Source organism: Rattus norvegicus, chromosome 5 (genome assembly GCF_021556685.1).
Source record: "Rattus norvegicus strain SHRSP/BbbUtx chromosome 5, alternate assembly SHRSP_T2T, whole genome shotgun sequence".
NCBI classification, from domain to species: Eukaryota; Metazoa; Chordata; class Mammalia; order Rodentia; family Muridae; genus Rattus; species Rattus norvegicus.
In genome coordinates this window covers 165,438,966-165,451,410 of record NC_141538.1, presented here as the reverse complement: position 1 = coordinate 165,451,410, position 12,445 = coordinate 165,438,966, and the positions used below count along the sequence as shown (strand labels likewise).

The following is a 12,445-nucleotide window of genomic DNA, read 5'->3' as shown; positions in this document are numbered from 1 at the left end:
CTGTCCACAGGCTCCTCCCCAAGGGCCTACCTGGCAATATATTTCTGGTATATGTTTACATCTTCGGTGACAGCTGGTTTATCTGTGGGCAATCCGTTCCTGGTAAGACACACAGGACACAGCCGATTAGCGGATGGGGGCAGCCTCAGGCCCCAGGAGCACCTGATGGGCAGCTTCCAGCCCCGGGGCCATGACTCCTCTCTCCTGGGTCCCCTATCATCCTGAGGCACTCAGGGTGGTACTAAAAGAGTTTGTTGGCAGAAGCCCAGAGGAGCTCAGTTAGCCCATCTCTGACAGGAGTGTGCTACCCTGAGCAGGGAGGGCCGGAGGCCCAGTCAGGCTTACAGTTAACCTGGGTAAAAGCCAGGGCCTGGAGCCCCCAGCATGCAATGCAGATAAGTGAGGCGATGGCTGAAGAGAAAGGAACACTAGGCAAACCAGAGAAGAGAGACAGGACAGGAAGGCAGCAGTGGACACACGTGTAGGGTTTGGGCACTCACTCCCGCCCTCATACCAAAGGGTATCAACTGGATCTGTCTGGTGTGCAGCCTTTAGGAGCTGTAGGCCCCACCCTGCTGTAGCAGAGAGGAGGGTTTGAGGGATGGGTGTCATTTGCCCTCATCAGACCCATTGTGTTATCATCCAGGACACTCCTCTGTTCCTGGGTTAGGTTCACGGGAGGTACCCCCACCTAACTCCCCTTCTTCTCCCTGCCTCTTCAATGAACCAGCAGCCAAGGCTACCACCTGGACCCCAGCCCACATCTCCACCCCAGAGGGAGTTCCTCCTTCCAACCCCAGCCTTTGTGCCAGCAGGTGTAGGGCGCAGGTCAGGGCGACAGAGGTTAGTAAAGGAGGGATGCACAGAGGCGAGTGACCATGTGAGGGTACGTGGGAGATGTGCCACAGGCAGGTCTCAGAGCAGCGCAAGGGCACCGAATGAGGGCACAGGAGCAGTTATGCATGTGTGTGTGCGCGCGCTCATGTGCATGTAAGCACATGCGTGCCAGTCTGAATTGCACAAGTGGCTGTGCCCGACACAGTAAGCTTTGCAGGTAAGGAGGTAGGCCCCCTTATCCGGTCTGGCCCTGGGGTTAGTGGTGGAGAGGATATGGAGAGCTCCTTACTTGACAGTGGAGACAGTTCCTGTGGTGATGGAGTCTGTTTTGGAAAAGGTTGACTTCAGGTACTCGGGAGTGTTGAAGGACAGGGAGGCAGGTGGCTCGGGTCCTGGCCCAGGGGCGCTGGGAGCACTGGGCACATTGGTGAGGGGTGTAGGAACCAGGCTGGGGGCCGGCGGAATCTTGGTAGTGCCCGGCTTCTGGATGCCCCGAACGTCGTACTTGGAGGGGCGCCCCACCTTGCCTGTCTTGAAGGCAATGGCCCCGCCCATGTCGGGGCTACCTTCCCCGGGTTTGAAGAGGTGCAGGTACTTGACGTTCTCCAGGTCATACTTGGATGGCTTCTTGTAAGTGCTTCCATTCTGGGGCCTCAGGCTCTCACCCGTCTTCAGTTTGTGGATGAAGAAGTCATACTTAGAAGCACGGGCTACCAGGTTCTGCATCTGGACACTGCTGTGGGATGGCAGTGGCAAGATGGTGGCCTTGGTCTCCAGGTGGGCAGTGTTGCTGGGTAGCCGTAGGCTGGGCAAGGGGCCCACCACCTCCTTGCCCGCGCGGTCCTCAGCCTTGCTGCCATGGGCTGGCCAGGGAAGTTGCTCGCCAGCCTTGAGTTTCCGAATGTATTCCTCGTATTTGGAGAAGCGTGCCCGCTTGCTGAGGGTGTCCTCAGAAGAGGGCAGCATGGAAGACGCGACCACCTCAGGGGTGGAGCCTGCATGCAGCTTCTCAAAGCTGATCTTTCTGGCCAGCTCATCCCTGGTGTTCTGGTCGTCGTAGCCAAACATGCCGAGGAACTCGGTCATGGTGGAAGCAGCGTAGTCCCTCAGAGAGGAGGCTTCTCCTAGAGGGGGAGGGGTGTGTCATTCCTGGGAGGGAGCAGGGGGAAAGAGGAGAAGCCCCTCTACCTTGAGCCCCCACCCATGGAGGGAGGGGACCGGCACGGGGAGGGGTGGAGCAGGACATGATCTATGGACATTTGGCTCACTTGTTAGGTTTTACGACTCTTAAATTAATTTGTTTTAAAAAAAAGTAATTAATACTGGGGTAAAATAAAACGAGTTCATCAATGCCAGGAAAATCAATTTCCTAAATGTTCTGGCCGATGGCTTTTCAGTACATTAAACAAAGTTTCATAAATGTCTCCACTCTCTCGCCTTGGCCTAACATGACAGAGAAACCATTTTACTGGAAGTACAGGCAAGATCCCAACCTGCTTCCTGAGGTAGGGGCGGTGGTATGAGGAACAGAACAGGTATGGGTGACCATTACGGTCGGGTCGGGACCTCAAAGTAAAGAAAGCCACCGTGAGAGTCTGGGGTCGGCCTGACTGAAGGCTCATGCCTATGTCACATGGACCCCCTGGGCAGATGAGGCCTCAGGATCTGACCTCCTGCCCAACCCCCTCAAATAACTTTCTCCAATAACAGAGTGGAGTTGAGGCTGGGCCTAGGTCAATGCGCCTACTCAGACTCCATCAGCGCCCATCACCGCTGCTCCGGCCAGGGTTTCTATCATGGGCAAGTCCTTCAACGCCCCTGGTCACCTTGCAGCTTCCTCTGCTCACACAGAAGGGTAGTTCACCTGGGACCGTAAGGATCCAGCCCTGCTGGATCCAGGGTAAGGCCTGAGACGGGGCATCCGTCTTCCCCCACCCGACACCCTGACAATTCTGCTTGCTCCCCCCCTCCTTTTCCCCATGAGGACACACACACACATATTCACATACAGCATGCATACTTTCAAATACGCACTCACATACTCTCACAGACTACGCTCATATGCATTCCATAGCAATGTGCCCACATTAATATACACACTAAATTCATACCCCTAGATACTGTCCCCACTTCTATGGATACACACCTACGCAATCCCCCACGTCCCATGCCCAGTGCCCCAGGACATGCCTCAGCAGGGCAGGAAGAAGTGAGCCCCTCATGTTGCCTCTTCCACACACAGTGGGTCAGCACGGCAGATGGACAGTGCCCAGCACATACAAGCCCATCTGTTTCTCCACCACACCCCTGCTGTACACCTCTTGAGGGCTAGTCCCAGCATCCAGGTCAGGTACACAGACAGGTGAGACAGAACAGCCCAGAGACGTCCATACCTTACCTACTGCCACCCCCCTCCGTCTGAGGCCACTCAACACAACCAGACTCTTACGTTAGAGGCCCTAAGAGCATGGGCGGAGTGCCTGCCCCCAATCCTGCCAGTCTCAGAACATACCAGAAGAGGACCTGATAGAGCAGTGTACCCTAGCAGGAGAGAGAGAAAGCCCAGCAGGATGTGGAAGGAGGAGCTCTGAGCCATCGTTGGGGGGGGAGTGTAGGACCCCACTAGACTCGGAAGAGGACAGTCAGACATCCCTCTGACACCCTGAGTGGTTCAAGGAGCTCACGGACAGTTGCTTTGGCAAGCCGATGGACCAACACAAGCCCGAGCCACTGACACACAGGTTGGGGGCTGGCCTGGGAGTGGGCTCTGATTGCTGGATGAAGTGGTTCAGGGACCGGGGAAAAGGGCTAAAAATAGCAGGAGGCAGCTGAGGCCTCACTATATATGGCAGAGAAACAGAAGGCTCTGAAGGGCAGGCAGCATCAAACAGGGAGGGGACCAGCGGGGGTCCCGCAGACAGCCAAAGTCCCGGGGAGCCAGACCCATAGTGGGCAGATGGGGCTTGCACCAGGGACCCAGTGCCCAGGGCTGACGGGGCCAGGCCAGAGGCTCAGGGTGGCAGCCACAATAGCCCATGCCCTGCTCCTGCCTTCACAGCTCCCAACTCCTGGGAGGAGGGAAAGAAGGCCTGAGGAGAGACTCCCCAACTGCCCTGGCCACTGTGGAGCTGGGTGTGGGGTGAGGGCATTTGTTGAGAGGACAGCAGCCCTTGCAGCACGGATCCCTCCCCTGTCCTCCGGCCCAGCGCAATCACCTTGTGTCTGGCAATAGCAAGGGCTTTTCCTATCAGAGGAAACTGAAGGTCACACTTCTCCTCATTGATCTTGCAATGTTTGTTAATTACTCTGTCACTGATGTGGCGAGGGATAATTAAACAGCTCTGTTTATATCTTATATGCATAATTATGTGGCTGCGCAGGGCTCCCCGCACAGGGAGGAGATGTGCCCCTCGCTGCAGGGGGAAGGGGACAGGGGAGCAGGCAGGGGAGGACTCCAGGAATAAGCCTAGGAAGGAGACTCAGGACTAGAGCCGAGGCCCCAAGCCCCAGGGCTCCAGCTCAAGGGGAGACCCCTCTCCTGTCTGAAATGCCACGCCAGCCCTCCCCTGAAGTAGCAACAGGGAAGGCTGCTGTGTGCTAAGGACAAGGAGACACTGATGAAGCCAGGCCTCTGCCGCCTTGTGGGAAACAGGTCAACCAGAGGAGCATGTCTGGGGCAGCTGCGTGTTACACGGGGATCTGCTGGCTGGGCTGAGCCAGGCTTGTGGCTCTGAGAGGTCCTGTTTCCTAGGGCAGGTTGGACCACAGGGGAGGAGACAGGGTGGTGTAGGGGCACAACGTCCTATCCAGATGTCTCAGTTAAGTCACCAAGAGAGGACTTAGAGATGAGAACTCACACCGTTCATGTCCCCATACCACGGCCAGGCCCCATGGCCCCAAACACTCATCCCTGTGCAGTTGCCCATAGAGAGCCTCCCTCCTCCCTCCTCCCATTCATCTGTCCAGCCTATCTGTGGACGTGCACCCCTGACCCCCACCCTCTCAAAGCCTCAATGCAAGCAGCTCCCCAAGGTCCTGCTCAGACTCAGGAAGCTACCAGTATTGTCCTGCTCCCCCGCTCCCCCAAATCCCATCTCTCCAATCTTGCTGGGTTGGATGAGGTACCAGTGTTTGGAGGGAAAAAAAAAAAAGAGGAATTCCCTGGACTTCCACCCTTTCCCTGCTGTGCCTGTGCAGGGAGCTGAGCCCCATGGCAGCCTTCATTCCCCGTCCCCCCACGGCCAGACACACACCTGAAGCTTGCTTGGCACTGGGGCCGCTGTCATCTTTTGTACCATCTGAGTCCTTCTCCCCCAGGATACTGTTATCTTTTGAGGGCTCTTCTGCATGGTCTTCTTCGTCACTGCAGCCCTGCGGCTGGACCATGTAGACGCCCTCTGGGGGCAGCTCCGAGCCCTCGCGGACGATGCGCCCCAACACTGGCGTGGGTGCGGGCTCCTCACAGTACTCTCCGTTGACCCACTTCTCGATCACTGCCCGCCTCTTGTCTTCCTCACTTCGGGGAGCCCGGGTCGCCGCAGACTCGGGGCCACTGCGCTCTCTGTCCCGGGGACGTAGTGGACTGCCTTCAGCTTGGGAGCCAGCCTCTGCTCCCTTCTCCACGACCACCTGCCGGCTTAGCTTGGCACAGATGGCGTTGAGCTTCAAGCCGCCTTTGCGCTTGGCTGCCATTGGAGGCTTGCCTGCAGGTGGGTCGGTGCACCGGGTGCTTTCAGCTGCAGGGGTGGAGGGGGACACGGAGGTGAGAGACCTACATTCCAAGCAAGCCGCCCCCAAGTAGCTCTCCACCACCCCTGGATTGACCACAGTTCTGTCAAATTGCCCTGAGACACCCCCCCCCCACATGTGCTCATCTCCCTCCCTGTATTAGCCTGGGTGCCGCAGGCTGGACTCAGAGTGGTTGCTCTACCTCAGGCTGGTTCAGCACCTGACATGAGCTAGGTGGTTCGTGATCCAGGAATGAATGACTCTTCGAGCGAGACAAGAATTTCCTAGGCTCGCCTGGCCTGAAATAGCCCCCTCTGTGGGGTGAAATGTCCATTAACACAGGAGGTGAAGGCACAGGCAGGGAAGGTAAGGTTGACAAGTGGCGACACTGACTCGTTGTCAGCCTGGCTCTACTTCTAAATGTCCCACCTCACCACAGGTCCCTGGGGAAGAGTCAGCCGCAGCCAGCTTCCAGCCTGTGCCAACCTCCTGCCTCACAGACCCAGCAGCTCTTGGCTGGCACCATTCCCACCTGAGCACCTTGTTCTCTGGCAGCTCTTCTGCCAGGCTGGGTCTCTGGCTCTGTCCCCTACCCCGAGTTCCTACTTCTGCTCGCCGGGTGGTAGAGCTCTTCGCCCTGGCCACTGGGGACCTCTCTAAGGCCTCTGCACCCCAGTCTTCCCTGCTTTCCAAATCCCCACCCCCACACGAAGTTTGACTGTTTCCTATTGCTGTTTCCTTCCCACAGACCTCAGTCAGGGCTACCCTAACACAGAGTTACTACTTCCTAAACCAGAGGACCCTCAGTGGGGACAAGTTGGTACCAGTTGAAGCTACAGATCCTGTGCTTAATCTCTGGAGACAGCCACTGAGCAGCAGGAAGCCACCACACACACACACACACACACACACACACACACACACACACACACACACAATCCTCTGATCTCTTTAGTCTGCCTAGAGTTTCAGGGGGCTCACTGGCCAGGAAGACTAACAAGGGCAGACACACATACACATTGTACCCCATACAGCAATCGGTCAGCTGTCAAGCCATCCATTTAGTGAGGTCCTACTGTGTGCCAGATCTTGTAGTATGGCCGTATGGAAGGTCTCTGCCCACAATACCTTTCCACACAGGGACAACCCCCCCCCCCCAATCCATCTACTTTCTACAGCTCTTGCCAGAGAAATTGGCATGTCCCATATAGGACAGGCTACACAAGGAGCTCTGCTCAGGGGCTGTGAGCCACAGTGGTCAAACACCATGGAAACACATATCCCGAGAGCCCACCTGTGGCCATAGAGGCCTCCTGCTACACAAAGATAATTGTTTTGACTCATAAGTGCAGATTGGCCACTCTTTCAAATATGCAATGCTCAGGGGCCCCAGATCCTTGCCTTGTCGCAAGCAGCTGATATGTTAGGCTCTTCCTGGCCCAGAAGGGACTGAGGGACTGGGGGATGCCAGCCTAGTCTGCTGCTACAGAAAGGTCTGCTCAGACTTGTTCCCAGAGGTCACGGTTTTAGGACCTTTGTCCCTGACCAAGCTGATGCCCACTTTAGTCACGTCTGTCCACAGTGCCAGTCTGTGCTGTCCAACACATATCCCTGAGCTCCCACGTGTGATCCATCTTGAAACTCAGTGATAGGGCTGATGGTCACACCCCACCCCACCGAACCTCTGGGGTGTGGGACCATTGGGCAGGCTCTATGATACTGCGTGACTTCCAGTGGGGTAGCAGGCCTCACCTGGGCTCCTCTGCCCCTGTCTTAGATGGGAAAGAGGCAGGCAGGAGTGGAGGAGCCTGCACTATTTTTACCAGAAGGTAAGCAGCCAAGTGTGTATGGCAGACGGCAAATGAATCTATAAATATTTATCCCGAGGAAGAGGGAATCACGAGCTCTCAGGGTCGCACTTGCTGCTGGTAGCACCCCCCCTCTCTGGTCCCCACCCATCCTGGAGCCTCCCTGAACTTCGGCCCACCCGACACAACACACCCTCTCTCTCCATCTCGGCTTCATGCCGAGTCTCTGCCTGGGCCCCCACCAGCTGCGATGCAGCTGTGCACCCAGGGCCCACCCCCTGCCCCAGGCCCCTTTGCTCTAGCCAACTCCCTCTACACCTGCCCTCCAGCTGCTGCTCTGCCCCAGACCACCTGCTTTCCAGATGTTGCCCTCCTCCTGACTCTACTGATGGTCCCATGGGTGGAGGTGGAGAAGTAGGAGGTGTCTGAGCCCAGGACACAGGGACAGAGAGGCACATGCAAAAGCCAGGCTTATGGTCGGTCCTAAGTGCCTGTGCATGCATGTGAGCCTGGGGTGGCAGGAGGGGCTTATGCATGAGGTCCAGAGCTGGGCTGCTTGCTTGCCTTCCGGTCCCCATGAACCTTCAACCAGCCCCTTCATTAAAGCTTTGGGACCTACAGATTAATGCAATCCCCCACAATCCCCCCCCACTGATCTGACCCCAGACTCCTGTCCATGTAAACATTCCTCTGACTTTCTTCCCTAAAATATAAACGCCATGGCCAGGCCTCAATGGAAGGAAGCCATCCGTCCCCGGCCCTGTCACCGCCCCTTTCATCTCCTTCCCGCCACCAGCCTGCCCGCTGCTCTATTTACACTAGACATTTCCTCTGGGAACAATAGTGCCCAGGAGGTAAGCTTGGGATGGAGGGTGGGGAAGCACTGGGGGCTCCTCTTCTGGGGGCACCCAAAGACAGGCAGACTCAGGGGTGATGGTGAAGGAGAGGAGAGCTGAGGAGGACCTGGAAGGTGTATTTCATTCCTGGGAGCCTGTTTCTGACCCCAGCGGCTCCCCACCAGCAGGGTAAACACGAGGAAGTGTATGGTATAGGATAGAGTCCTGAGCACATGGTCTGGCTCTGCCCATGGTGAGCTCCGAGCTTGAGCCAGATGTCTCCCTTGAGAAGCATGGCAGAAGTGCAAGGTGAGGTCTGTCTGTGCCAACAGGGCCTGGGAAGCAAGTGCTGGAAATGGTGCTGAGAGGGGCAACAGGCGGTTGTGATGTCACATCTCAAGCAAGATGCTAAGACTGGGACTGCTCATTTGACCCAGGAAAGCAGGAGGCCAAGGACAGACAGGGGGCCTGAAGCTGTCCCTTCCGGCCTCCTCTTCAGCCCACCTCTTTGAGTCCCAATTCTCCCTATGAGGCTTGAAACTCAATAAGCCCCCAGCGGGCATCCGAGTGAAAAGCAGAGTCTGGTATAGGGAGGCAGGACAGCCCACGGTTCCAGCAGGGGCTCACTGAAGGCTCTTATGGACCACTGAGCAGACACCATGATAATCCCATTTGTCAGAGAAGGAAGCTGATCCTGGAGCCGCAGACCTCCCAGAGCATGGGGACACTCTGATGAGAGCCACTGAAGCTGGGCTTCTCGACAGGAGTTTCTTTCGCCCCCTTTCGTCCCCTATCCCATTTCCTCTTCCACCTCACTTCCTGTTCCCATAACTCGGAGCCCCCTAAAGTGTTAACTGCGATGGATAAAATGGTGCAGCAGATTGCTACAATAAATAATTTACTGATATTTATAAATATTCAAATCAGCCAGCTTCAGAAATCGAATGAAGAGAGAGCCTCGGGAGAAGGGCCCGATATGGCATGAATCTCTTGACTCCCTCTGAAGGCTGAGGAGGCCAGAGCTCCTGCCAGCTTTGGTGAGAAAGGGGGGCTCAGAGGGCCGCACCTGGGCCCGTGTCCCCCTAGCTTCCCTGACCACGAAGTAAAGACCAGGGAAGCTAGAGGAGCTGCTCCCTCCTCACCTGGCCCAGCCAGACCCTCTCTCGAAGACGGCCTGAGCACCACAGGAGAGTCTGAATGCCCACCACCTCCTAGCCCTGGGTCTCAGAGTGGCTGATCCTGCTGGAGTGGGGGCAGTCCCGTGGAGCTGGGTAGGCCTGGCAGCCCCCTGCCTCCACCCCCATGAGTAATGTATTTCGTGGCCAGGCTGCCTGTCAGCCACCGGGCTCCAGTGCTTTATGGTCTCTGCTTGGTGGCTCTGAACTCCCTGGTAGGAAATAAAGTTCTCCCTGCGCGTCCCTTCTAAACATTTCACTCAGTGGAAACGGTGTTTAAGAAAAATGAGGACATATTTCTTCCTAAGGATGCAGTATCCCCTTTGGGCGGCCTAACGCCCGCTGTATATCAGGAGGTTGGGAGGCAGGGGCCAGCAGCCGGTCCCCTGGGGTTGGGGGGGGGTACGTGGGGCCTTGCCTGCCTTTGGCCAGAAGTTCCAGGGCCATGGGCACTGCTGGGTCACTCCGGTGACTTTCCTAGCTCACAGTGTCACATAGCCAGTGACACCCCCCGCAACACCTCATCTATGCAGGGGACTATGCCTGGGCACATACCTTGGTGATTCCCTCCTATCCCACTCTGTCACTTGTCCTGTCCCCATCTCCAGATGCGCAGAAGCGGTAAGCCTGTAATTGCTTTCTGTCACCCAGTCAGCACTAGAGCACAACTCCCACCAGGCTCAGATGTCCAAGGCCACAGGCTTAAACCGTACCCACGCCTCCCACGGCCTTCCAACCAGCTTTCCCCGGGTCTGGGAGGTGGTGTGCTGTTGGGGTTTCTACCTTGGCTACTCACAAGGGGCTTAGACCTCACAGACTACAAGCCCCAATTCGATAGCATCGTGCCTTTGTCTCAACGCCGCTTCAGGGCGCTGCCTACAGGCCAGCACCTGGACTGGAACAGGGAGGCTACGTTGTGAAAATAAGACAGGGGTTGGTTTCCTGCACCATCCCAGCTCCTCCACAGTACAGATGTGGGGACGAGACCTATCACTGTGGCAAGAATCACAGCTGTCACACGAAAGCGTGTAAGCAAAGAAGGGCGCTGGACAGGGACCCCCTCATTTCCTTCCTCTCCCACTGCTCAGTCTGTCCCTCAGGAACAGTTCCCTCCTCTAGCCCTCCTAACCAGGAACTGTACCCTAGCACAGGGATGTCCCTTCTTGGGCCTGATCCTAACCTTGGCTGGGAGCACAAGGGCTTCTGAGTGTTGGTGGGAGGAAGGCATGGTTGTTGCTGCTACCCTAGGGTTCTTGGCCCTCAACAGATCCAAGCTGGGGCATGGGCGGGGTTTGGACACGGGGCCCTAGCCTGCCCCCTTTGTTTATTTATTTATTATGGGTTTTTTTTTCTTTTAGTTCAGTTAAAAGGTTTACTATCCAGACGCGTCTAAGTGGCCTCACTTAGCGTAAGTAACTCTATAAATCAGGGGAACTGTTAGCATCCACTGCACGGGCTGGCTATCAATCTCCCCCAGGTCACAGCCAAACAGGAAGGGGAGAGAAAAGAGAGTTACCACCCAGGGGAGATTTAAAACACACAGTGAGCAAACACACACTTGTGTCTGGCTATATGTGTGCATGGCTGCACACACCACAGATACACACAGATACACACATACACAAAACACGTGTATATATGTATGTGTGTGTAGCATGGCTACACACACACACACAGAGAGATACATAAAACACATATGCATATGTATATGTGTGAGGTATGGCTGCACACACACACATATACAAAACATATGTTCACATGTTTATGTGTGCAGTTGTGTATTTACGTTATGTGCGTGTGTGGGCCCACAGAGTGGCCCAGGCTCTGAAAGTGCTCTAAGGTCATGGTAATAGAACGCAAGCACAGTTCCTGAGGGGAGACAGCATGAAGAGACGCCAGGCCCTCCCGGGGATGGTTTCTTAGTCCCTGAACTACCTTGCTGCAGGGGAGTGGCTCTGGAGGGCCGTAGAAAAGATCGAGTTGGTCCCTTTCCTCTCTGTGGCCCTCAGGTCTTCCTTCAAACAGGATGAAACTGAGCTCAGGGCAGGCACTTGCAAGAGGGGGCAGAGCCAGAGAGAAGGCTGCATGGTCCTCACGTGCTCATCTGGGTTCTTACCCACTGAGTCCTGGCCCTGGGCTCCAGAAGGGAAGAATCACCTAAGTGAATGGTGCTGTGCAGAATCGGAATAGGAGACTCCGCAGGGCAGCCTTCTGGGAGCAGCTGCAGCTTGCCCCACCCTCTCACCGAGTAGGTATGGTTGGGCTTCCGAAAGCCTGGACACAGATAGGCTGCCATTCGTCCTGAGTGAGGCCCCAGACCGAAAAGGCACAACTAGCTGAACCATACTGGAAACTGGAGCAGGGTGGCAGCTCTGAGTATCCTCTATGGTTGGGAAACAGGCATCCTAAGGGGGAGACCTGCTGGGCCCGCCTCCCCTCCCTGCAGATCGGAGGCCTCCCTGGCTCACCCGCCTGCCTCCTGCCCGCTGCATCTCTCCATGAACTCTATTTCTCTTTCCTCTCTGAAAACAACTGAGCTGTAAATACTGTTTAACCTTCTCCCCCCCCTCCCCACCACCACCCCCTCCCCTCTGCACTATAAAAACACAAATATGCCATAACTCAGCCGGCCTGGCTGCCCAGCCTCCAACATGCCCTGCGCCCGGGCCTCTCAGGAAGGTCATTACAAACGACTTTCCGATTCACTGCTCCTGAAATAATTTTGTGTATTAAAACCTGAATCTGCACTTTCTGGGGCCGAAAGCTTCGCTTAATTATGGCGGGTGTCCTTGGGACGGACAGTGATCCTTCACTCGCCCGCGCTCCAGCCCTCCGCCCGCCAGCCCGCCCCCCTCCCCGGGCCCAATCTGTTTTCAAAGTGTGTCTGTCCTTTATTAAATTGTTTTCTTTTCCACATTATCAGTTGCCATGGAGACCTCATCTCTCGGATTATTTGAATTTCATTATATCTATTGATTTGGGAGCATTTCATCTTTTTTATTGTTTTTCTGTCAATTTTCAAAACGAATAACCATCTAATTTGCGTCAGCGCTGATTATGT

The 12,445-nt window shown here is 55.8% G+C and overlaps 1 protein-coding gene across 4 annotated transcripts in view; it reads right to left on the bottom strand.

The window, feature by feature from the left end:
* Casz1 (castor zinc finger 1) overlaps positions 1-12,445 on the bottom strand; it is a 150,127-nt gene that overhangs the window by 20,248 nt on the left and 117,434 nt on the right. For all 4 annotated transcript variants that reach the window (NM_001427668.2, XM_087549499.1, XM_087549498.1 and 1 more), the window contains 3 exon segments: positions 31-99; positions 1,127-1,961; positions 5,091-5,573. In NM_001427668.2, the coding sequence (NP_001414597.1) occupies positions 31-99; positions 1,127-1,961; positions 5,091-5,573 (1,387 nt within the window).